The sequence below is a fragment of the Plectropomus leopardus genome, chromosome 12, assembly GCF_008729295.1.
Source record: "Plectropomus leopardus isolate mb chromosome 12, YSFRI_Pleo_2.0, whole genome shotgun sequence".
NCBI classification, from domain to species: domain Eukaryota; kingdom Metazoa; phylum Chordata; class Actinopteri; order Perciformes; family Serranidae; genus Plectropomus; species Plectropomus leopardus.
This window is the reverse complement of record NC_056474.1, coordinates 12,845,797-12,868,419: the sequence shown is the minus strand read 5'-3', so window position 1 is coordinate 12,868,419 and position 22,623 is coordinate 12,845,797. Positions and strand designations below refer to the sequence as shown.

The window sequence follows — 22,623 nt, the reverse complement described above, 5'->3', positions numbered from 1 at the left end:
ATTTTTGTTCACACATCCTTTATTGCCCCTTAGGGAATTATAATGTTCATATAATTTAACTAAGAGCAGGACAGTTGTTACAGGGACACTGAAGTCACACCCTCAGTGTTCAGTGTGGGAATGTGGAGATTTTCAATAACCTGAGGAGACATTTACACCCATTTTTTGAAGCCCTATCCTTAGATTTGACTGCTTTCATTAAAAAAAAGGATGCAATCAATCAAAGATTTATACTTTTGGGTGGCTAAGGCTTCGATGCAACATTTAGGCCATCATGTAGGGGAATAACCCCCCCCCCCCCAAAAAAAAAAATAAAAAAAATCAACACTAACTAGCAATTGAACTATTTAGATTTTTAATATATTATACTTCTAAAATTACACCTGTGGCCCTCACAAGAAGTGATACAAATAATTCGCTGGATCTTTGACTGCAGCTGTTTGTCAAACTCTTCCCTCTCATCTCTTTGGCTGCATCTCAAACACAAACCACCACGCCCACTTCGGTGCTGCCTTCACGGACTTTGTGAAGTCGCGAGTGAAAGTTGCAGACTCCTGCAAATGAGTGCAATAATCCAGTGGTACAAACCATATCATGTCTGACCAAACAACGCGCCAAAGTATACATTTTTGCGATTTAAAATCAAGTAGTCAGTTGACCTCTGACCTCCAGTTATCTGAATGGAAATAGGTTCTGCAGGAAGACCAAGCCTGACCAATTTAAGATATGTTTTCACATAATTTTCGCATGACACCAGCATGTCAAACCATCAAAGACCAGCAAGAAGACCATCTTCGACTAGCTAAAACCAAATCAGATTTTTTTCCTGCAGGCATTAGTCTCCCTTTGTACAGGCATGCCCACTTTTTTAATGTGAGTCTCATGCAGTTTTTTGCTGTTATGTGATTCCTCAACAATCTGATGAGAATTTCCCCGCTTCGTTAATATGGACTCCATGACTGTTTTGTAATGCAAAATAATGTAATTGAAAACATCTGATTAAAAATGCGATTATTGTTTAAACAATGCCATTAATCACGATTAAAAAAAACTGTTTTATAGCCCTAGTAACTTTTTTATGGGCCACTTTTTGCTGATTTCTTCCAACTTTTTGAGTCAACTCTTCTTTCGTGGCTCATTACCTTCCTATCATGTTTTTTTTTTTTTTTTTTTTTTTTTTTTTTTAAAGAAATCAAGTTAATTTTCTCAGGTTTCAAAGGGTTTAAAAGCCCCGTCTCGGTACTTATTGTTTATGCGCGTCTCATGTCTTATCAGAAAGCCGATAATTCCCACAGCACCCAAATGCAGCACATTTCCGGTCTGCACAGGAACACACGAGCCACCGGTCAGGCGGCGGCAGAATACGGAACAGCGACACAAACCGCTGGATACACGCCTGACACACACACACACACACACACACACGCATGTAGGCACCGGCTAGTTGTTTTTTTCGCTCTTTAATCTCCTCACGTAAGAAAATGAAAACGACTGCGTTTGCTCCAAACTGCGCCACCGGCTGAGACTACTCTGCCTGTAAGTAAAGTACCGACACAAACCGCCGCACGTCCCCTCCCGCCCTCCGTCTCCGCGGCCGCGTTCAGCTTCTCATTCCGGTTTCGGGTGTCTCAATGGCGGACCCGACAGGAGCAGCCCCGGGGAGCGCGGAGGACGAGAAGACGGAGGTTATCAACGACGCAGAGCTGGCACTGAAAGGGATCAACATGCTGCTCAACAATGGATTCAAGGAGAGCGACGAGCTCTTCAGATCATACAGGTCTGTGAGTGTCTGTCTCAGAGACAACCTGTCTGACACACCTCTGTGACTGAATACTCTGCACGGTTTCCTCTTAATGAGACAGAGTAGCTATTGTGTCCAAACTACTGTAGCATGAGCAGAAGCCATTTATTCCCTCCAGCACTGTCTCTGCTTAGCTTGCAAAACAAAACCTAACATGCTTGTCACGCTTGTCTGCTGTATGATCGGGTCACAAGCAGGATGGATGCTGTTTGAATACCCTGAGCAAATATCCACACCCACAGCGTGACTTGTGATAGTCAAACAGTGGAGTGACTTTAGTATCTGAATATTATTAATGCTGCTTTTATGTGGCTGCTACAGTTGCTGTGAGCATCATTCAGTTTAAATACTGTGTGGAAGTTGGGTTATTTTGGAAACTTTTTGGAAGATTACCAAGAAAACCATCTAAAACTTCTAACCTTTAAATTGATGCTGCAGATTTTCTGGTTGTATGAGGAACTTGTCATTGTTCAGTGTTTAACATGCTGTAGGGGGTCAACCGATATTGGTTTTTCAGGGCTAATACTGATACCAATTATTATTAGTTACTGAGAACCGATATGCATTCACAATAAAAATGAAAAGCTTTCGGTCAATATTTAGAGTTTGGATTGTAACAAACTCCAACACAAAACTATGTTAAACACCTTTAGCAGACGTTTAATCAAAACTGACATGTTCAACATCATATACAGCAAGTTCCCAGAAACATTTTTTTTTTATAAATTCAAGTGAAAATTGAAATAAAAATGAATGAATAAATAATAATAAATAACAATAGCTCTCTGAAGCCCCCCTCTCCCCATGCTGACGCTTTCTTTGCACTTTTTAATTAATTACTTTTATTGGTGATTTAAATAAAATAAAACGCTGATCCAGATAATTGGCAAAATGCCAAATATCAGCCTCAATAATCAGCTGGGCCGCTAATCTGTTGACCCCTTACATATGGTACATGTCACTCAGCACACCCCACATTTTGGAGAAGCATACAGGAGTCTGACATGGAAGCTGAGCAATGTACTGCTGTGGATGAGGGTCAGCAGTGAAACTTATTTTATCCCCCTAAAAAAAGCCCCCTTAGAAAATGATCAATATCAGTTCAAGTATACGATACATTGAGAGTATTTTTACTGCTTGTCCTCTCCGTGAGACAGCCTATTCTGAAGGAAAAGCTGTAAACAGCTTCAGGTCCCCATCTGTGCTCTCATAAAGCCACCAGACTTCACTGACAAAAACAGTAATGTAACATCACTGAAGACTGGAGCTGCTGGTCCACTGCTGCATTGATCTGTTAGTTAGTTTGTGCTATTGGGTGACTTTGGTGAATCCGAAATAACCCCTTTTAAATGCTTAAGTCACACAATGCCACAAACTGAGTAACAGTTTGAGGCAGCTGTGGACCAGCGGCTCCTTCACTCTGCAATGTTAAATCACTGTTTTCTTCAATAGAGTCTGGATTTGAAGAGAGCAATATAATGGCTTCATTTTCCAGTTGGAAATCACTGTCTGACATTAAGAAAATACTCTCAATATAGTGTACACTTAAACTGATATTTACTTTTTTTTAGTTGGGACCTTTTTTTTTAGTGGCTGTGTTTTGTTGCTGACACCTTCACAACAGTAGATTTCTTAGTTTCCATGTTGTACTGCTTTTCCAAACTGTGGGTGTGCCAACCGACATGTACTGTATGTAATATACTAATACATACAAACCCACTTAAGAAAACCCAAACCATCTCTTTAACAGGCCCATTTTGACATATTTTATGGATATTTCCCATTATATTCAATGCATAACATAACAGTACATAATGATGAACGGTACAATTAACCCAAATAGTGAATGCAGTACCTGCAGTTTGTGTAAAACAAGCAATCTGGATGAATTTTGAGTAGATTGTTTCCTGAATACTGCATCAGAGATAAGATTTACAGCTATTTTTAGTGCTGTTTAAAAAAAAACCCAAATAACCTTTAGTTCTCGGTCTGTGTTGTGTTTTTTAAATGTATATTAAATAGTCGTACTTGCATAATAGGCTTCTTTTCTTGACAAATTCAGTTTTATCTTCGCCCCCATACTTTGCCATTGTTCTATAAGCTCTTTGATTGTTATAATTGTGTACTTTTCTAATGCAGGACGAGGCAATTTATGTGTCCTTGTCCTTTGAGACAATTAAGTTTATATCATGAATAAGAATCTAAACTTTTTAAATGACAATATCATTTTTTTTTACGGAAATAAATGAAATGCTGAGATATAGCTTTGGGAATCATTGCCGTAACCCGAACCTTCATGATCCTGTTTTTTTATGACATTTTACTGGATATAATAGATGCAATAAACATGTATTCTTTGCTAAATATTTTTTACATGTAACTAACTATTTTACATGTAAAAAACCCCTAAAAACTGGTTTGGCTGACCCCATAAGCAACCTTTGATCAGTCACAACCAGACATTACTTACTTTAAAGGGCTCACAAGTTAAAAGGGTTTGGAGCCCATGCTCTGAGCTGCACTCTCGAGTGAATCCGCAGGATTTTATATACATTAAATCATGCTGTGTAGTAATTAGAAGTGCTGATAGGAAAGGTTTGCTTTCAGCTTGACTGTCGATGCCACAGAAGGGTGAACCCTATGTGTCCCAACCCCTGGTGACACCTTAAATGTCACCTCCTCCACTAATTGCGCTTAACACTAGGTGTCATCCGGATTTGAATGCGGTTGTTTCGTCTTGATTAACCAGTTTGCTGATAGAGTTCCCCAGGCTTCGTCAGGGTGACTCTGTGTTCTGTGTTGTGGGTGTAGGGGAATAGGTAATAGGGTTCAGTGATGCCTTAAAGGGACAGTTCAACCTGAAAAAAAAATGCATGGCTTTCCTCTTACCTGTTGTGCAATTTATCAGTCTAGATTGTTTAAGTGTGAGCTGCAGAGTGTTGAAGATATAAGAACTAGATGGCACTTTTGGTGCTCAAAGTGCCAAAAATATATGTTTGAAAAACTCAACAGCAATGTCACTTTTGAGATATCATGACCTGGTTACTCAAGATAATCTACAGACCTTATTCTGCAAGAATGCAAGAATTATTTCCTTCATACCAAACTACACCCATCAACTGTACCACAGTGCAGAAGGACACTTGCATCTACTGCTAGCTCTCCTAGCACCACTGAGCTAGTTACTGCTACAGCTCAGAGGAGAAAAGGATCTGCCCTATAAGCTGAATAAAGCTGATCCCAATTAGTCAAAAAATGCCCTGATTTGCCCTGATATCAGTCGTTGAGATTGGATTGGGACATCTGTACTATCCACTGAAAGGTATCACTGTGAAGCAGGAAGAGTGCATCCACTCATGGTCGACAGGCTCGTGGTTGTGACAGCGTATGATTTTAATCATTAAAAGCGTTCTCCTCAACTGAGCTGTAACATTTAGCTCAGTGTGAGCTGGCAGTTGATGCACACTTCCTCCTGCACAGTGATAGCCTAGTATGGGCGGGTGTAGTTTGGTTGAAAGAAAATAGTACCTGCCTAAAACTGCTCAAGATAATGTGAATTATCTTGAGTAGCCGGGTCATGATTTTTGGAAAGAGACATTGCTGTTGAGTTTTTAAAATGTCTTCTATTGGTACTTTGAGCACCATAAGCTGAGTGATATCTAGTAAATTAAATTCAACAGAAAACGGACCTCTCTATTTCCAATATCTCCAACACTCAGCAACTCACACCAAAACAATCTAGACTGATAAATAGCACTACAGGTAAGAGGAAAATATTTTGATTTGGGTAAACTGCCCCTTTAAAACACCACCAACTCCATGGAGGGATATCTGAAATCACACCATCCTTATAGAATCCAGTTGCTCTTGTCTGACTGTCACATTGTGCCTCAACTTGTTCATTTCTTCACAGCGACTCAGTCCGCTGCTGTATGCATGAAACCGGCTTAACTCATTTTTGTTGCTACACCCAGTGACGTCCTTCGTAGCCTCTTGATCTGTTATCTGTTCACACAGGTCGTCTGTCACTTACATGCCATTTATCTATTCTTTATCCTCTGTTTTAGGAACCACAGTCCTTTGATGAGTTTCGGGGCCAGCTTTGTGAGTTTTCTGGTGAGTTATGGCGCAATATCTTTTTTGCAGCACTGCACTGTTTTACTTTGTGGTCAAGATAATGCTGACAGAAATATCGTAAATTCCCTTTAAAAAGCGCTTCAGTTTCATAATGAGGTTGAAGGAATCTTGTTTCTGCAAGGCACAAAGCCAGACTTCATTTTTTCCTGGTACAAAAACAGAAGCGTGACTGACTCAAGTAATGCCTTTTCAATAAGTAGATTAAAACACAATAGGAAGAGGAGGAAGATGTCATAACATCTAAATAAACAACTACAAGCATGTTCAGAGATCACGGTGCAATGTAAAAATAAAATAACCATATATAATATGGTCGAGCCTGCAATTAAAAACAAATTTATTTATTACATTTTTCATAAACAACACAGAATTAAACAGCTCAGACATAACAAAATAAGTAGCTAAAAATAAGAAAATAAAGAAGTTGACATATCCATCCCCAACCTTCACTCTCCATACAACAGTGATACTTGAGGGTGGGCCCCTCAATCATTTGCTAATTCAGCCACTAAGCCACTAATCTACTAAAATCCACTAAAATCTTAGAAATGTCCTAAATCCTAGAAACATCCAAAAATACTAGACATGTTCTCAAACCCTAGAAATATCCCTAAACCCCTAAAAATGTCCTTAACTCTGAAAATCTTTGAAGCATCCTAAAATCCTATAAAGAACTTGAAACATCTTAAAATCAGTGAAATGTCCTTAAATCTGAGAGATGTCCTAAAATCCAAGAAATGTCCCAAAAACAAAGAAAATTACTTAAATCCAAGAAATGTCCTAAAATCCTAGAAAATGTGTGGGACTGCTGCTGCATTTTACAAACATGCCCCCCCAGGCAAAGCAAGTTAAGTTTTGCTGCCCTACAACATCAAAATACAAACGCACGCTGTGTGGACAAATATCAACGTTACCACGGGATTGATTCCAAGGAAACATACAGAAACTGGCTACGCAGATTTGGGAAACCCAAAGAATATGACGGCGTAGGTCCAATTTATTTAAAGTAAGGGACCCAAACTTAATAAAAAAAGCTTCCGCTGAGAAGTGAAGCATACAAGAAATATATTCATTGGAAACACACTACGTTATAAGATTGTGCCATGATTTTTTTCGTTGGAGTCGCATCATTTATCCAGAAGAGCGAAACATTTTTCCAGGCAGCAAAGGTCAATAGATTGAAGAGCCTCTTGTGTTTGATATTTGTAGTATGACCATCCAAAAAAGCCAAGTAGGACGTATATACGTAGGGTTTCATTCTATTTGAAGACCAAATATAACACACAGTTCATCCTCAGTACAAGACACATGCTAGACACACATAACCACAAACAGTGAATGTAACTGCCACTGTCAGTGTTACGCGTAGAGCAGACCGGAGACACGTTAGCATCCTTTTTATTTTTGAGTACAGGTGTTATATATGTGTGATATGCAAATCAGAGCAGATTTGGTTTGATTTAAGCAATATCACATTTGAGGTTGTGCTGTTGTACCGTGTATCATCACAGCTGTGATTCGGTCGTAGGCAAGAGGCCTCAGGCTGAGTGCCAAAGATAATCACAGCCATGATGATATACAGTACAACAGCACAACCTCGAGTGTTATATTGCTTGTATACAAGTGTTCAACAAGTGCCATTTATTAGTTACAGTAATATGCCACAACTTTGAATGATTTGACTGTTTATTACAATTTTTTTGGCTCCGCCAACACAAACAGTTTTGCAGCTGATGAGACTGACAGCTTTTCCCTAGCAACACATAAACATTTTCCTATCTACCAATTTGCTAATCTGTGGGAGAGTGGTCTACATGTTATGTGCAGACCAGCAGCTTAGTATCATGTACATTTATGTGTGTGTTTCCAGTGAAAAAAGTCTTAAACATTTTTTTTTGGCAGCCTGTGTGATTCAGATGAGTTAGTTTGATCAGACTGTGTCGCTCCAGTGTGTGCACACTCACTGCCATGATCTCCGTCACCTCGAGGCCCGCATCAGTCAGTTTCTGTATGCCGGGCTTTGGTTGGTGTCAGACTAGTATTTCCCCGCCTCACTGCACATCCACGTAAGCACTTTGACAGCTGGTTTACTCCCAGTGAACGGCAGTAGGCTATAAAGGCCGTCTGTGGCAGCTGCCCCCTTTCGGGGCTGCAGGTCGAGGGCTTTTGCATCAGGAGATTTGCTCAAATATTTTTGGGGCATTGATGCCGGTCAGACAGGATTTCCTTGCTCTTTAAACATTGATACAATCAATGGTAATATTAGATAAATACTTTCGATTCTCGTTGTAAAACTTTGTTGTTCCCTCACAAAACCTTTGTGCTCTCCAGAGATATATGTTGCTTCTCCACGTGCACCCCCTGCAGCAGTGCAACATGCAAAGGGCTGGGTGCAGGTGAATAAAGCCTCGATCAGCGGGTGTGGTGATTTATAAATACTCTCTCGGCTGTCACATTACTGGTCTCATAGCTCTGAAGCAGCTGTGCCACTGCTAAATGTGATAAAGAACTCTTTAAATGGAAAAACTTTACCTCAGGAAATGTGATTCAGAGCGTCACGACACACCACCACAATTCTGCACCCAAAGACAGATGAAGTATGATAGCAGTGGTTTGCATTTATCTCACCTCATACATGGTCACCAGGTTTGCACTGCAGTGTGTTTGAAGGATAAAACATTAGATGCTAAGTTTGCTACAAAGAAAGATGGAGAAGATAAACCCTATTAACTGAATTTCTGTTTCTTAAAAAAGCAAAATATTGGGTTAAAACCAACCTATCCGATGTGTTTAGAGTAGGCCAAGCTTAAGTGTTTTGTGTAGGTGCAAGTGGCTTCATGCTGTCTTTAAGTTCATGATAAACTGATCTAAAATATATAGACAGATACAGGAGTCCTGACTATTTTTTGTTCAAATGAAATCTGAAATTTAAGAAGATTACAGTTTTTGTTTTGTTTTGCTGCTTTCTGGACTCCAGGGTTCAATCCAGGATTAGACGTTTTGCTTCACTTTTGGATCACCGGCTTTTATTTTGGAGTAGTTGTATTTCAGTAACGTGGTTATTTGTCTCTTTTTGTAGAACGCCATGATGACGTTTGAGGAGGAGAAAATGCAGATGGCCTTTGAGGACCTCAAAGCTACAGAGAGACTGTGTGAGAGTGAAAACACTGGTGTCATTGAGACCATCAAAAATAAGATCAAGAGGAGTGTGAGTAACCTCTTCATCACTTAATTCAATTGAATGTACATGATATTTATAGAACAAATGTAATTTACCCGAAAGGGAGCATTTATTTTTAGACTATAACGTCCATGTTTACAGTTTGTCAGCTTGCCTGTCACATCAGTGTGTAAATGTGAGGTGTCTGTGTGGGCAGATGGACTCTCAGAGGTCGGGGGTGGCTGCAGTCAACCGACTCCAGAGGCAGATCATCATTGCAGACTGCCAGGTTTACCTTGCAGTGCTGTCTTTCATCAAGCAAGAGCTGTCATGTAAGGCGACCTTCTGTACTTGCTGGTAAATTATGAAGACTGCACATTCAGCAGTGCAAAACTAAAATAAGGAACTTAGCAGTTCTGCAAACTGAGTTTTGATATTAACAGATGCATATTTGTTTTGTTTTTTTAATACCAGAGTTGAGTTGATGTTCGGTTTTGCTGTTCTGCTGTGTACAAGCTTAAAAACCGGGTTTATTTCAATGCAAACTGGCTAAATTGGAATTCGTAATTATGACTGGTGAATTAAAAAGTAGCCTACATCTACATTCTGTGCCAATGGCAGGATGACATGATGTTCCTATGATCATGGAAAAACCTGGAAAAATCATGAAATTTTACAAGCATGTTTTCCAAGCCTGAAAAGTCCCGGAACTAGTAAAAACCAAAAAAAGTCATGGAAGTTTGTTGTATGCAATGATTTTTTTTCACAGTAATCTTCGGTGAACATCCTTCCATGCAGTGTAACATAACTGCAAATGTATTTTCTGTGGCTGTTGATGTAACATGGCTCTAAAATGTTGTGTGATGTTTTGACAGTTTCATATGTAAAGTTGACCAAGTAGGGCCAACAAAAAATGTTATTATGGGTCCTTGAAAAGTCATGAAAAAGTTTTGAAATTTTGTCCTTTAAAACATTTGGGGACCTTGGGAGTATCGGAGCCACTAGCGTCTGACCAGTCAAGCACCGACAACATGAGATCAAATTTCAGCAGAGGTGGGAGGGTCATCGTGGCTTAGTTATGTTTGTTTACTACGTATGTATTTGTCGCACCATTTTGCTGGACGCTCTGTTCTATTTATTCCTGTTGCTTGCTTTGATAGCACTGCAGTGCATGGGGAAAGGCTGATTTATGAAGTTGGTATGATAAATTATCTGCACAATACCTCCTGGTTTTAGTACAAAAACCTAAATAAGATGGGAACTGACAGTTTCTGGTGAATGACCTTCACTAATAACAACATACTTGCAGTTGGCTAAATTGTATGTCATCTACAGTAAATATCACTTTATAAAATGTGTTTTCTGATCAAAAAGTACACACGTAGAAGATGACAAGTAGGCCACTCACTCATCTTTTAAGTGCTTATGTCTCTAGTCTACACGGTTTGTTTACATGGTGCAACAGAGGGGCATATTTAGTGGACAGAGAGCAAAGCGATGTGATGGTTGGATGCTCGTTGGCTGTTTTTGGACATGGTGTCATTATGTACCACACAGGAGCAGCTGCTGAGTTAAGTGCATTGCCTAGTGGTAAAATTTAGTATAGCAGTCTGTTATTCAGCTTATTATCAAACAGACTTAAGTTTTTGTTTTACACCAGCCCAACTCTGTCAGATACCAGGTTTCACTGACTTCACCTTCAATCTCCTGACAGCTTACATCAAAGGAGGCTGGATCCTCCGTAAGGCCTGGAAAATGTACAACAAATGTTACAGCGACATCACACACCTGCAGGAGGGCAGCAGAAGAAGAGCCTCTGAACAGCAATCGCTGCCTCCGTCTCTGTCATCCTCTGAAAAGTCCGACCACAGCCGCTCCTCTTCACCCGGGCCGAGCCCAGCCCTGAGACTGGACGGCATCAACCCAGAGACTCTGGATCGTCTAAAAGGTTCGGTCAGCTTCGGTTACGGCCTCTTCCACCTCTGCATCTCCATGGTGCCGCCGCACCTCCTGAAAATCGTCAACCTGCTGGGTTTCCCTGGCGACCGCCTTCAAGGCCTATCAGCGCTTACGTACGCCAGTGAAAGTAAGGACATGAAGGCCCCCTTAGCTACGTGAGTATGTGAGTGAGTACGTTTGTGTATCTGTATTCTGGCTGAAACTGACACATGATCTAAATCATTCAAATGTAAACAAGATGACAAGATAGTGGAGCATAATTTCTAGAGGAAAGAGAGAATTCATCTTCTGAGATGAAGCACTGTCATGAATCATGCCGTATATTGTAATTACAACATTGACCAAATATTTAACAAAGACAAAAGCAATGATATACAGAACATGGCAAACTTCCTCTGTAAACGGTTTGTAAAACAGATTGATGCCAGAACCTGCAGCATAAGCTGCCCAATCATGCCTACGTAATGAATCATTTTTAATTCTTTCTTATTCATACAATATTTTGGCAACCTGGCTCAACATCAGTTTTGGTGTTTGAACCTTTGGACAAGACTTTAAACCTTTGAACCCTGAGAAAATTGGTTTGATTTCTTTCAAAAACATGGGAAAAAGGCAATAAGGAATGTGGAATGAAATGTCCTGCGCACTGCAAGAAATTAGTAGATTTAGAAAAAATTTTTTTTAGAAGAAACGTCCAGAAAATTATATTTCTATTTAATATAATTACATATTTAATATTATTTTACTCTTTTCTTTAATTTTGTTTTTATTTTGCAGGGAATTATCAATTTTCTAAACACTTTTTTTACCAGGTCAGTTACCGTTTTTGTTTGATTGTTTTCATTTTTTTTTTTGGTGCTAATTTTCAGGTAATTTCTGTTACTTTTTTTTTTTTTTTACTAATTTCTGGCTGTTTTTTGGGTCAAGTTGCTCATTGTCTTCTTCCCATGATTCCCATGAAATCAAGACAATTTTCTCAGGTTTCAAATGTTAACCCTTTTTCAATATCTGTGTAAATTTGGTCGTGTCTACCAAGTTATCCAAATATTGATTAATAAGGGTCACTATTGGTAACACTACATAATGCTGCAGTGGAAACTGCTTCTAGTGGTCACGTCTGTCTGGGTTATATTGATTCCTTTTTTTCTTTTTCTTTATTTCACATGCAGATTTGCTATTTAATTTAAAACTGCATATTTATTACCTTAATATCAAGTAAAGACGTGGACATATTTGCTTTTTACTGAATTTATCTGACTGTTTAGAGACTAAATAAGTTTAATTATGGGGACATTACATGATCCGAAATTATCAATCCACTTCATAAGGGCAGCTTCAACCACAGATGCTGCATCGCTGCTGCATCTTATTGGCTTGGTTTTGTCATAAGCTTCAAGGAGACTATGTTTTTCATTGAGAGAAAATAACTTTTTTTACAGTCATGACTTCATTGTGTATGCAGCGCATGCCTCAAGTAGCCAGCTGGAAACAGACAAGTTACCGCAATGCAAAAGATCATGGTAGTAAATTTAAAAAAAAGAGAACTACAGTATGTTTTTTCTCCATATGTTGTCATGTATAAAAAGACCCAAAATGAACACTAAGCAGACAACGTGATCATTCGTTATCCATAATCACTTATTTATATGCTTATGCCTCCAGCCTATCCCAGCTGACATTGGGTGGATGCTTAACAAAACCTGTACAGGTCACCAGACTATTACTGGGCCGACACATACAGACACACAACCATTCACACTCACATTCAGGCCTACAGCCAATTTAAAGTCACCAGTTAACCTAAGGTGCATGTCTTTGGGCTGCGAGGGGAAGCCATAGAACCTGGAGTCAACCAATGCTGAAACAGGGAAAAAGTACAAACTCCACACAGAAGGTGACCATGTGAGGTGACAGTGCTAACCACTGCAACACTGTCTCGCCTTACCGGATAACTTTAAGTAAATTTGTTTAACAGTGTTTGTATAGGAATGATTCTATCCCGAACTTTTTGATTACAGTAACCATGATCACTATGAATGGTTTCAATTGTATTTAGCATATTTTAATAGGTTTTTATCAAATATAGTTATTCCCACCTCATTAAAATCATTACAAATGGTTCTAGTTTCATACCAGATGGTGTCATGTTTGCTCTCTCACTCATTGCGGTCTCTGTGTCTCCCTCACAGCCTGGCCCTCCTGTGGTACCACACGGTAGTGCAGCCCTTCTTTGCTCTGGATGGCACAGACACACAGGCCGGCCTGATGGAGGCCAAGTCCATCCTTCAACAAAGGGAGGCTATCTATCCAAACTCCTCCCTCTTCATGTTTTTCAAAGGCAGAGTCCAACGCCTTGAGGTAAATACATGTTAAGAATAAACCTTATTATCTACTGCCTGTTCTCCAGCCTTTGGTAGAGAAAGCTAAATATTGTCTCAGCCTGTAACTCACACCACAAAGTTCCCCTTTCTAGTGCCAGATCAGTATTGCCTTGACGTCCTTCCGTGATGCCTTAGATCTGGCCTCTGACCAGAGGGAGATTCAGCACGTGTGTTTATATGAAATAGGTACTACTTTCCCTCTCAGATTTGAAACCACCTTGCTCAGCGCTAGTCTGCATCATAATTTCTGATTGTTGAACATTTTAGGTTGGTGCAGCATGATTGAGCTGAACTACAGAGAAGCCTACAGGGCCTTTGAGCGACTGAAGACCGAGTCTCGCTGGTCCCAGTGCTACTACGCCTATTTGACTGGAGGTGGTAACAGTAAAAACAATTAAGGGTTCAAATAAAATGACCATTTGTATATCACTTCCTAACCCCATTTTACATTGAATTTGTGAAGAAATCTTCTTTCTTTTTCAGGCCTGCAGGATGAATGAACACATGCATTTTTGCTAAAACCCTAATATTTAAAACACTTATAAAAACGGTCTCATGCAGGGAAAAGTAGTGTGCCTGGGAAAGTGCGTATGTCTGAACTCTGTTCGTGTCATACCATTAAACAGAGTTAAGGCGCACTTGCTTGTGCTTGCCCAGGTACACTACTCATCTTTACATGAGACTGTTTATGCGGAAGTGCTAAATAGTAAGGTTTTAGCAAAAATGCTTTTATTTGGGATTAGCAAAAATGCTTTTGTTTGGGAAACAACGTTCTATTTTTTTTTTTTTTTTTTAGATTTTTTTTGGACTTTTTGCCTGTTTTCGACAGGACAGTTATAGCGTGAAAGGGGTAGAGAGGGGTGATGACCTGCACAGGGCTGCAGTTGGAATCAAACCTCTGACCACTGCGACAAAGACATGTTTATACATGGGGTGCCCGGTCCTCGAGGTGAGCTACTGGGCGCCCCAGCAAACAGCGTTTTCTTCACAAATTTAGTGTAGCAGGGTGCGTGATTGATATACATTTGATTGTTTCGTGGTTGAAGTTTTCCTTCAAGGGCATTTCTTGTTAGTTTAGTATTGGCTCCTAATCTGTATCATATTTTGATTTGTTTTATAGTGTGCCAAGGAGCCACAGGTGATTTGGAAGGAGCTGTCAAGGTTTTTAAGGATGTTGAAAGACTTTTCAAACGCAAGAATAATCAGATTGAGTTGTTCTCCATGAAGAGGGTGAGTGTACATCCAGCTGATTTTCTTTTGCAAATGTTTCGTGCAGAACACAGTGAAAACAAGAAGGGATGCCCTGATTGCATTTTTTTTGCCCCCTATTTCAAGCCGAGTCTTTTGAGTATCTTCTGATACAGATTTTGGATCTGATTTGTTTGATTTGAAGTGATACTGCTATATGGTGCACACTTTGAATATGCTTCTTTAAAGATACCTGCATCCATGCCGTTCCTTAATAGCCTATTATTATTATTATTATTGTTGTTAATACTATTAAGTTTTTTATTTTTACTAAAAAAAAGTATAAAATGACAAACCTGCCCTTTAATCTTTTTGTCCTTGTCGCGGTCTTGTTGGAATTTTTCTGTCCCTTTAAGAGAATATTCTCTTGTTTGTTGCTTTGCTGTATACCGTTGAGTGTTTATTGTTATCTGTTGCGCAGATTAGGCTTCAATAATAAATTAGGCTTTTATGCAGGGCTTTTATTGCACTTGCAGTGGTGTGGTGAGTGTGGTTGTTGTAAGCTCTGCACTGCTGTTTGTCCTCAATCAGAGCAGGGCGGAGAAACACCATGTGCCACAGTCGAAAGCAAAACGCAACACTCTCAGTAAAATGAGACAAATGCTCATAACATAATATAAATTATCAGTCTCAGACTGCTGATTTGTGTTGTTTTGCCACGGGCAGAGTTTGCCTACTGCTCTTACACACGGGAGCTCAGCAGAGTGGAGAGACAGACAGTAGAGAGTTGGAAAGCTAACACTTCACGTTGTTGTGCATGAAAGTAAAAACACCTGTGTGACAGCTGACATAAAACAAATCATCGGAGTTCAAGATAGCTGATCCCGATCAGTCAGAAAAAGGCCTTGTTTGGCCCTGATACCGAACTTTGAGATGGGATCGTAACACCCCTAAAAATAAGTACATGCATATACTTCAACAGGCTGAGAAGCTGAGGACCCCCAGTCTATCCAAAGAACTCTGCATCCTGTCTGTGATTGAGATTCTTTATCTGTGGAAAGCTCTGCCCAACTGCTCCACCGCCAAGCTGCAGACAATGACACAAGGTACTCGATTATATAATATTTAAAAACTAGTTTGTGTGTCATTGTGAAGCCTTTTTTGTCGTTGTCGTCGTTTGGCATAGCTCAGTTTTATTTTTCTTGTTTCAGTCCTGCAGGGAATTGACGATGCCTCGTGTGCAGGCCTGAAAAACCTGCTTCTTGGTGCCATATACAGATGTCTTCATAATACCAAAGATGCCATTCAGGTACTATTATCACTAATTATATAATACAAGTTATAGGGTGTGGAAATACGAGGCACTGCAGGACACACTGCACTGATTAACGGTAGCTGTTGGATTGTTGTAGTTAAACAGTGTACTCATCACACAAAAGTCAACACTGTGCTGATTAATACGACTGATCTTGTGTGAAATGACTGTTTTTTTATTATTATTTTTTTTAGTATTTCCAACTGGCCGCAAGAGATGAGGTTGGTCGTCTCAGCAACTCTTATGTGCAGCCCTACTCATGCTATGAACTGGGCTGTGTGCTGCTGAACTCCCCAGAGGCAAGTGTTACGTGTGTGTGTGTGTGTGTGTGTGTGTGTGTGTGTGTGTGTGTGTGTGTGTGTGTGTGTGTGTGTGTGTGTGTGTGTGTGTGTGTGTGTGTGTGTGTTGAGAGTTAGACGCGGTTAAGGAGATTTTGCGCCATTCAGTTAAGGTTTTAAATAACCTAGTGTTTGTGTGTGTGTGCTCATGTCTCAATCTGGTACACAGAAAAAATAGCATACGAGAAACATATATAGTGTTTGTTTTCTTGATGATTCAATTACAGATGGACACAGATCGGTTAGTCTGTGTTGGAATGTTTTAACTGTTTTTTTGTTTCATATCAGTTTAATATTTTGTTTTAGACTTCATCAATTAACTTCAGATCATCTATAGATCTCAGACACCCAGTCAATCGACTGTCATTTATATAATTTTGACGAAGTCTTCTGAATCTCTACAGCAGAAGTTTAAACTTTTATAATCTTGCACAGCTCTACAATCTTAATAGTCTGTTATTGTAGTATATTGTTGTCATGTATGTTCATTACATTCATCAAGTTACTCCTCACACTTATCAGTATTATTGTCAAATGTTTTAACTATGTATGTATCTTCTTAGTCTACTTCTGACGGTATTTATGTACGTTCTCCTATGATATGTAGCTTATAGAATTGTCTATTAATAGAAGTTGTAGTAAGTCATTGTTAATTAGACTCTTTTTATTAACAACCTTCCCATCTTCTTAAATATTTGTGTGCAGTATTGGTTATAAAATTGATATGTGTTTCAGTGGCTTGTGTATTTTTAATAGTGTTGTTTGTGTGTTTGATGAGTTGTTGTGCTAAACGTAGTACTTGAATCAGGGGAGAGGGGACAGGAATGAGGTGTATTTCTGTATTATAGTTCTTTGCAGTTTGAGCACATAAGTGTAGTATAGTCAAAGGATGTTATGAAGTTTGTGTTGTGTTGTATCTTGTTTAATTTGTTTGTTGACATCTAAAGAAGATTTAGATTTGGTAAGATTCATTGCAGGAGAAGGGCTGCATCCTTTCAATAATTGAGTCTTGAAATGCTTCACAGTGGTGCTAAAAGGTGGTTTTGTAAGTAGAGTTCGGTGTGTAGAGCAGTTTATGTCTTGGTCTGTATTGTCCTGCTCTGTGTGTAGTCTGCTTCTGTACTAGGTGTTCTCAGCTGATGACTATTATTTGCGGTTTTTAGTTTCGCCCTAAAGATTCGTTTTATTGGTAGCGGTTTTTTTGCCAGTTAGATGATTGGTCATTACGCATTTGTATGAAGCGCAGAATCGGTAGGGCCGTTAGTGTTCTTTGGCTAGCAATCCTATTGTGTCTTTTTGTATTGATGTTGCGTTGTTCGCTCCCTCACCAAGTTAACAGATAATAGTGTTGTATGCATGTTATCAGGTTTATCTCTGTAGATTTTACCTAATTGAGAGTTTAGCTGTTATCTGGTAGGAGTGGAAGTGGTTGTACTCTGTGTTTGACAGATCTGATATTTAATTTGAGATTACTCTCTTGTTCGCTGTACGCCCCTCGCGGTTCATCGGTATTGAATAAGGGTCATTATTGATATAAATCGGTCTCTGAGGAGGCTAATGCTAAAGAGTATGTATCTAAAGGCTTCTGTAGTATTGCCTACTTGATTTGACGCACGCAGATGATAGCAAATCTTGTCGACTTAACTTCTTGTTCTCTAAGCAAACAGTTGTGATGGATGGGTAAAGAGTACTATAAACCTAATAGCGGCACGCGGCCAAGTCCAAAATCCGCTTCAATCCAGCAGGTTGTCGGTTTGGACCCTAGTGTTGGAACTAAGGGGTTCTAGTTTGGTCGTGTGTGTCTGTAAGAGATACTCCTTCTTGGTTCATCAATCACATCGCGCAGTTGTGTAAACTATATACAACTGTAGAGCGCTTTGTATCGAGTTCTGTAAGGCCATCAGGGTATGAGGTATGTGCAGCCCTACTCATGCTATGAACTGGGCGGTGTGCTGCTGAACACCCCAGAGGCAAGTGTTATGTGTGTGTGTGTGTGTGTGTGTGTGTGTGTGTGTGTGATGGAAAGAGAGAATGTTTTCCATATTTGCGATTGTGGAAAAATAATAGTCTAAATATTTTATTGTATTTTTTTTGCAGTCTGCAGGGAAGGGCAGAATGCTGATGCTTCAGGCTAAGGTACAGGATTTTTTCTTTTTTGCTTTATTTTCTCTAAAGATTTATACTGCTTTATATTTGTTTATTGGTAGTTTTTAAGTAGTTGGTAGCAAGTTCTATGCCTAGTTCTCTACAACCAGCTTTATTATTGGTTTTTCCCTAAGATCGTAGCATTTCCTTATGACATTCCTTTAGAGCTATCGGTAGGGTGTTTGGATTTTGTCTTTTTTCTGCCCTCAGTCAAAAGTTTTGATCAAGGTCTTGTAAAAGTATTTAGGATGTAAGCACTTTGACAGATTAATACACTCACTACCTGATCAGGTGATGGCATATCTAACATAGGAGCAGCAATGCCAATGCTCGGTTCCTGTTGAAGTCAGTGAATCTTTGTACTTTTCAACACCAGTTGAAAAAACTAGCGGCCATCAACCTCCACAGGTTGTGGACATGGACAGGGTTTGTGCGGTCTGAAAACCTGTCTCCATACCTACATTACAAGGGTTGTGTTCTTAAGGGAGGTTACACAGTTGCGTATCCTTGAAATTAATCTTTTTGAGTTAAAAGGGGCTCCTAACATTTCATTCAAACCTGAGGCTAGAGTTATGTGTGGAAAGTTAGGGTCATGGTGCTGAAGGAAGTGGCGGACATGGAAATACCAAAATAAAGTGGACCGTGGGAGGCCAAATTGGGATGATAGGTCCTCAAAGCTTGCAAACACACAGTCTATATACATATCTTTAAACTTTAAATGCCATGTTTTTGCCAAAGAGAGAATTCAGAGTCTAATCTAGCTGGGGGAAAAAGATGTTTATTGCATATCGGACATATGTGGAGAAGACTTTTAAACCCAAAGTTCTGTCTAAACTTAAACCATATCTTTAGGGTATTTATGACGGCTGGATTTTTTGTAAAGTGTGGAATAGAGAGGGGAAGACTGGAAGTGACCAGGGCTCTGAGGGATGTTGAGATGCATGCTGTGGCTTCAAATCGGCACCAGTCTGTCTCAGGAGTGTGGAGCCAATGAAGGATTTTTTGAACATTTGTGGCCCAGTAGTAGTGGCAGAGAGTAGCCAAGCCACCCTGTGAGTTAGGCCTCTGTAGCAGTTCTAACTGTATTCTCAGGCTCTTACTGTTCCCTACAAACATGCATTTTTACTTAAAAAAAACCCTTAATATTGGCTTTGAAAAGAGCATAGATAAGTTTCCCACTCATTTCAGTTTAGTTGTGAGAGTTTGTAAACTGTTTTGATATAGTTTTGCGGTTGTTAATGTCTTCCCCAGACAATCAGTAAATCAATGTCTTGGCTGTTTCCTTTGGAGGCACTCAAGATCAATTATCTTAAATTCAAGGTAACACAGCATGACTCATATACAACTGGCCATTTTGTGGGTTGAGTATTCCTTAAAAAATTAAAACAAACGAAAGAGTCAAAATTAAGCACAATTCAGACTAGTCTTAGTTTAAATTTGTGCTTAAACGTCAGAGAAATGAGTAGTTAGGAACTTCCCTGGTGTCAGCAGTCCTGAGAGCGTGCAGAAATGTCCACCTTAATAAGGGGCAACGCTCATTTGTAGGGATAAGCGCAGGCGACACCTGCGTTCTCCTTGGAAACAATGAGAGTGGCTGGCCGAAGCTTTACCCGTCACTGTGTGGAGCAGCCAGTTAATTGGACTTTCCTTGATATGCTGCCCCATGTTGATGAAACCTGGGATGTTGTGCGCCCTCGGGGAGAGGGAGACGTCATACTGCCCTGTTGGTTCAGCTAAGGTGTACTCGCATTGTCCGACCTACCTCAGCACGAAGTCATGAGACAGCAGAGCAGGCCACATCACCGGGTGCAGCCTCGCCCACACGTATTGCGATGGAAATTGGTGCAGCAGCATTGACTTTGTTATTGGACGGGCAGCTGACATTGACAGAGCACCGATGTCAGTTGCTCTGCTATTCCTGTAACAGCCAACTCTGCATGCCTGAGCAGATTTCCAGAAAAAAAAATCGGCTCTGTCTGACAGGAGCTCAGGAGGAGCTGAGCAGGAGGCTCTCTGCTTCTTTAATGGGCATGCTGCTACAGATTGGGCAGCGAGTGCATTGATCAGTCTGAGTGTGCTGACTGCAAAGCTTGTTAGATGGCAGAGCAGAAACGAAATAACATTTTTATTTCATTCACTTTTGCCTGTTTTCGTGTTTAATGCAGGAGGACTATGCCGGCTATGACTTTGAGAACAGGCTCCATGTTCGCATTCACTCTGCTCTCGCCTCTATGAGGGCTGCTGCGGCCCAGCCTTGACATTTTATCTGCACTTCAGAAAGAACTGGAACACGTATTTTTAAAAAGCCACAGTATCATTCAAGTCACTATTGTTACCCTGTTTTATTAGTTTTAATTTATTAATTTTCATATTCTGAGCCAATGCATCATTTTAAAATGTGTGCAATAAACAGGAGGTGTTTTTAAGGGAGAATAGTTACAAGAGGTGTTTTTATCTGTTATTGTAGTTTACAATAAATTAAAAAAAAATCACATTTTTATTGTTTACATGGGTAATTAAAAAAACTGGATGCCAGGAAAATCTGATTAAAATCTGTAAATAATTTTGAAAGCATCAGACATATTGCTTCCATAGAGGGACATTTTGTCCTGTGATTTGGAGATGAGTCAGTAGAGTTATGGCACATAAAATATTAACTGACAAAGCAGTTAAAAGTAATGACTCAGTCTTCTCAGTGTTGGTTGACATTTACAGTATAAAGGCTTTGTTAATACATAGGCATGAGTACTAAACAGTGGCTTTTTTTAGTGCAGCTCCTTTTTTAAGCAGATTGTTTTTATCTGTATAAATATGTCTTGCGCACACGTTTTAATAGATGTGCCAACATCATGTTGAGTGGCCTGAATGAACAGTGCTACTCTTGGCTGTAAACTGGTTTCCATTTATATTGTTTGTTTCCAGATAATAAAATGAATATTGTAAAATAGAATATTTTTGTATCCACTACTTTTACTATTTTTAAGTGAGGTGTGCACCAAAAAATACATTTGAAAAAGGGGACAACATGTAGCGAAGAGCCGAGGACAGAATCGAACCCACAGCCATTGTTGCGACTCCAAAACAGCTTCTCAGCCAACGAGCCTGCGTCAGTTTGGAGAGGCCTGCTGGACATCACCAGTTACAGGAGACAATCCTCCCCTACCTGTAGGAAACCACCGACTGGCAGACAACCGATCAACCATTCCCTGGAGTCGTATGAAGTACCTCTCTGCTTCAAACGCTCCACCATCATCCCAGTCCCCAAGAAGCCCTCCATCACAGGATAAAATGACTACAGGCCAGTTTCCGTGACGTCTGTAGTCATGAAATCTTTTGAGAGACTTGTGTTGAGCAACCTGAAGGACATCACAGACCCCTTGCTGGACCCCCTGCTGGACCCCCTGCTGGACCCCCTGCGGTTTGCCTATCGAGCAAACAGGTCCGTGCACGATGCAGTCAGCATGGGACTACAGAACAGCTAGTCCTCTGGTGTGGCCAGAACCACCTGGAGCTGAACCCGCTCAAGACTGTGGAGATGACAGTTGATTTTAGGAGACCCGAGAACTCCCCCCCCCCCACAGTCCTGAACAGCACAATGTCTACTGTGGACACATTCAAGTTTCTGGCATCCACAATCTCTCAGGACCTGAAGTGGACTTCCCACACAGACTCTGTCTGGAAAAAGGCCCAGCAGAGGCTGTACCTCCTTGCCACAGCTCAGGAAGATCAACCTGCCCCAGGAGCTGCTGATCATGTTCTTGTTCTCTGCACTTCCATCACTGTCTGGTTGGATCTGCCACCAAACAGGACTGGAACAGACTGTAAAGGACAATCAGGTCTGCAGAGCAGATTATCGGGACCGACCTTCCCTCCTTCCAGGACTTATACCGGTCCAGGGTCAGGAAACGGGCAGGTGTGGCAGACGAACAGTGTTGCGACCCTACACACCCTGGACACAAACTGTTCAAACTCCTCCCATCTGAAAGGTGTTACAGGTCAAAACAACCCAACACAGAAACAGTTTCTTCCCCCAGGCTGCCACTCTGATGAACTCTTAATGGTCACAGAGTGTCAGAATAGTCACTAATGCACATTTGTACCCTTTTTAACTTGCTTTTAACCGTATGAACCTTTGCACTGTTTTTAAATCTACTTGTAATTGCACTATTACGCACACAAACTTGTATATATTAGCTACA

General features: G+C 40.2%; 1 protein-coding gene across 1 annotated transcript; it reads left to right on the top strand.

Moving 5' to 3' along the window:
• The first annotated feature begins 1,321 nt into the window (after positions 1–1,321).
• Positions 1,322–21,374, top strand: LOC121951723 (tetratricopeptide repeat protein 39C-like). Its single transcript, XM_042498172.1, has 14 exons — positions 1,322–1,777; positions 5,869–5,917; positions 9,018–9,146; positions 9,316–9,430; positions 10,813–11,212; positions 13,247–13,415; positions 13,531–13,624; positions 13,706–13,813; positions 14,559–14,668; positions 15,609–15,732; positions 15,838–15,935; positions 16,136–16,240; positions 18,377–18,415; positions 20,590–21,374. Exons 1-14 carry the CDS (start codon positions 1,632–1,634, stop codon positions 20,680–20,682), a joined length of 1,779 nt encoding a protein of 592 aa, XP_042354106.1. The 5' UTR covers positions 1,322–1,631; the 3' UTR covers positions 20,683–21,374.
• Positions 21,375–22,623: the final 1,249 nt, after the last annotated feature.

Bases quoted from the DNA above. Each gene is read 5' to 3' on its own strand.
- LOC121951723 (XM_042498172.1), top strand. From the start codon at position 1,632: ATGGCGGACCCGACAGGAGCAGCCCCGGGGAGCGCGGAGGACGAGAAG. The intron at 11,213-13,246 runs GTGAGTATGTGA...TCTCCCTCACAG, and splicing joins ATGAAGGCCCCCTTAGCTAC to CCTGGCCCTCCTGTGGTACC. The intron at 13,814-14,558 runs GTGGTAACAGTA...TTTGTTTTATAG, and splicing joins CTACGCCTATTTGACTGGAG to TGTGCCAAGGAGCCACAGGT.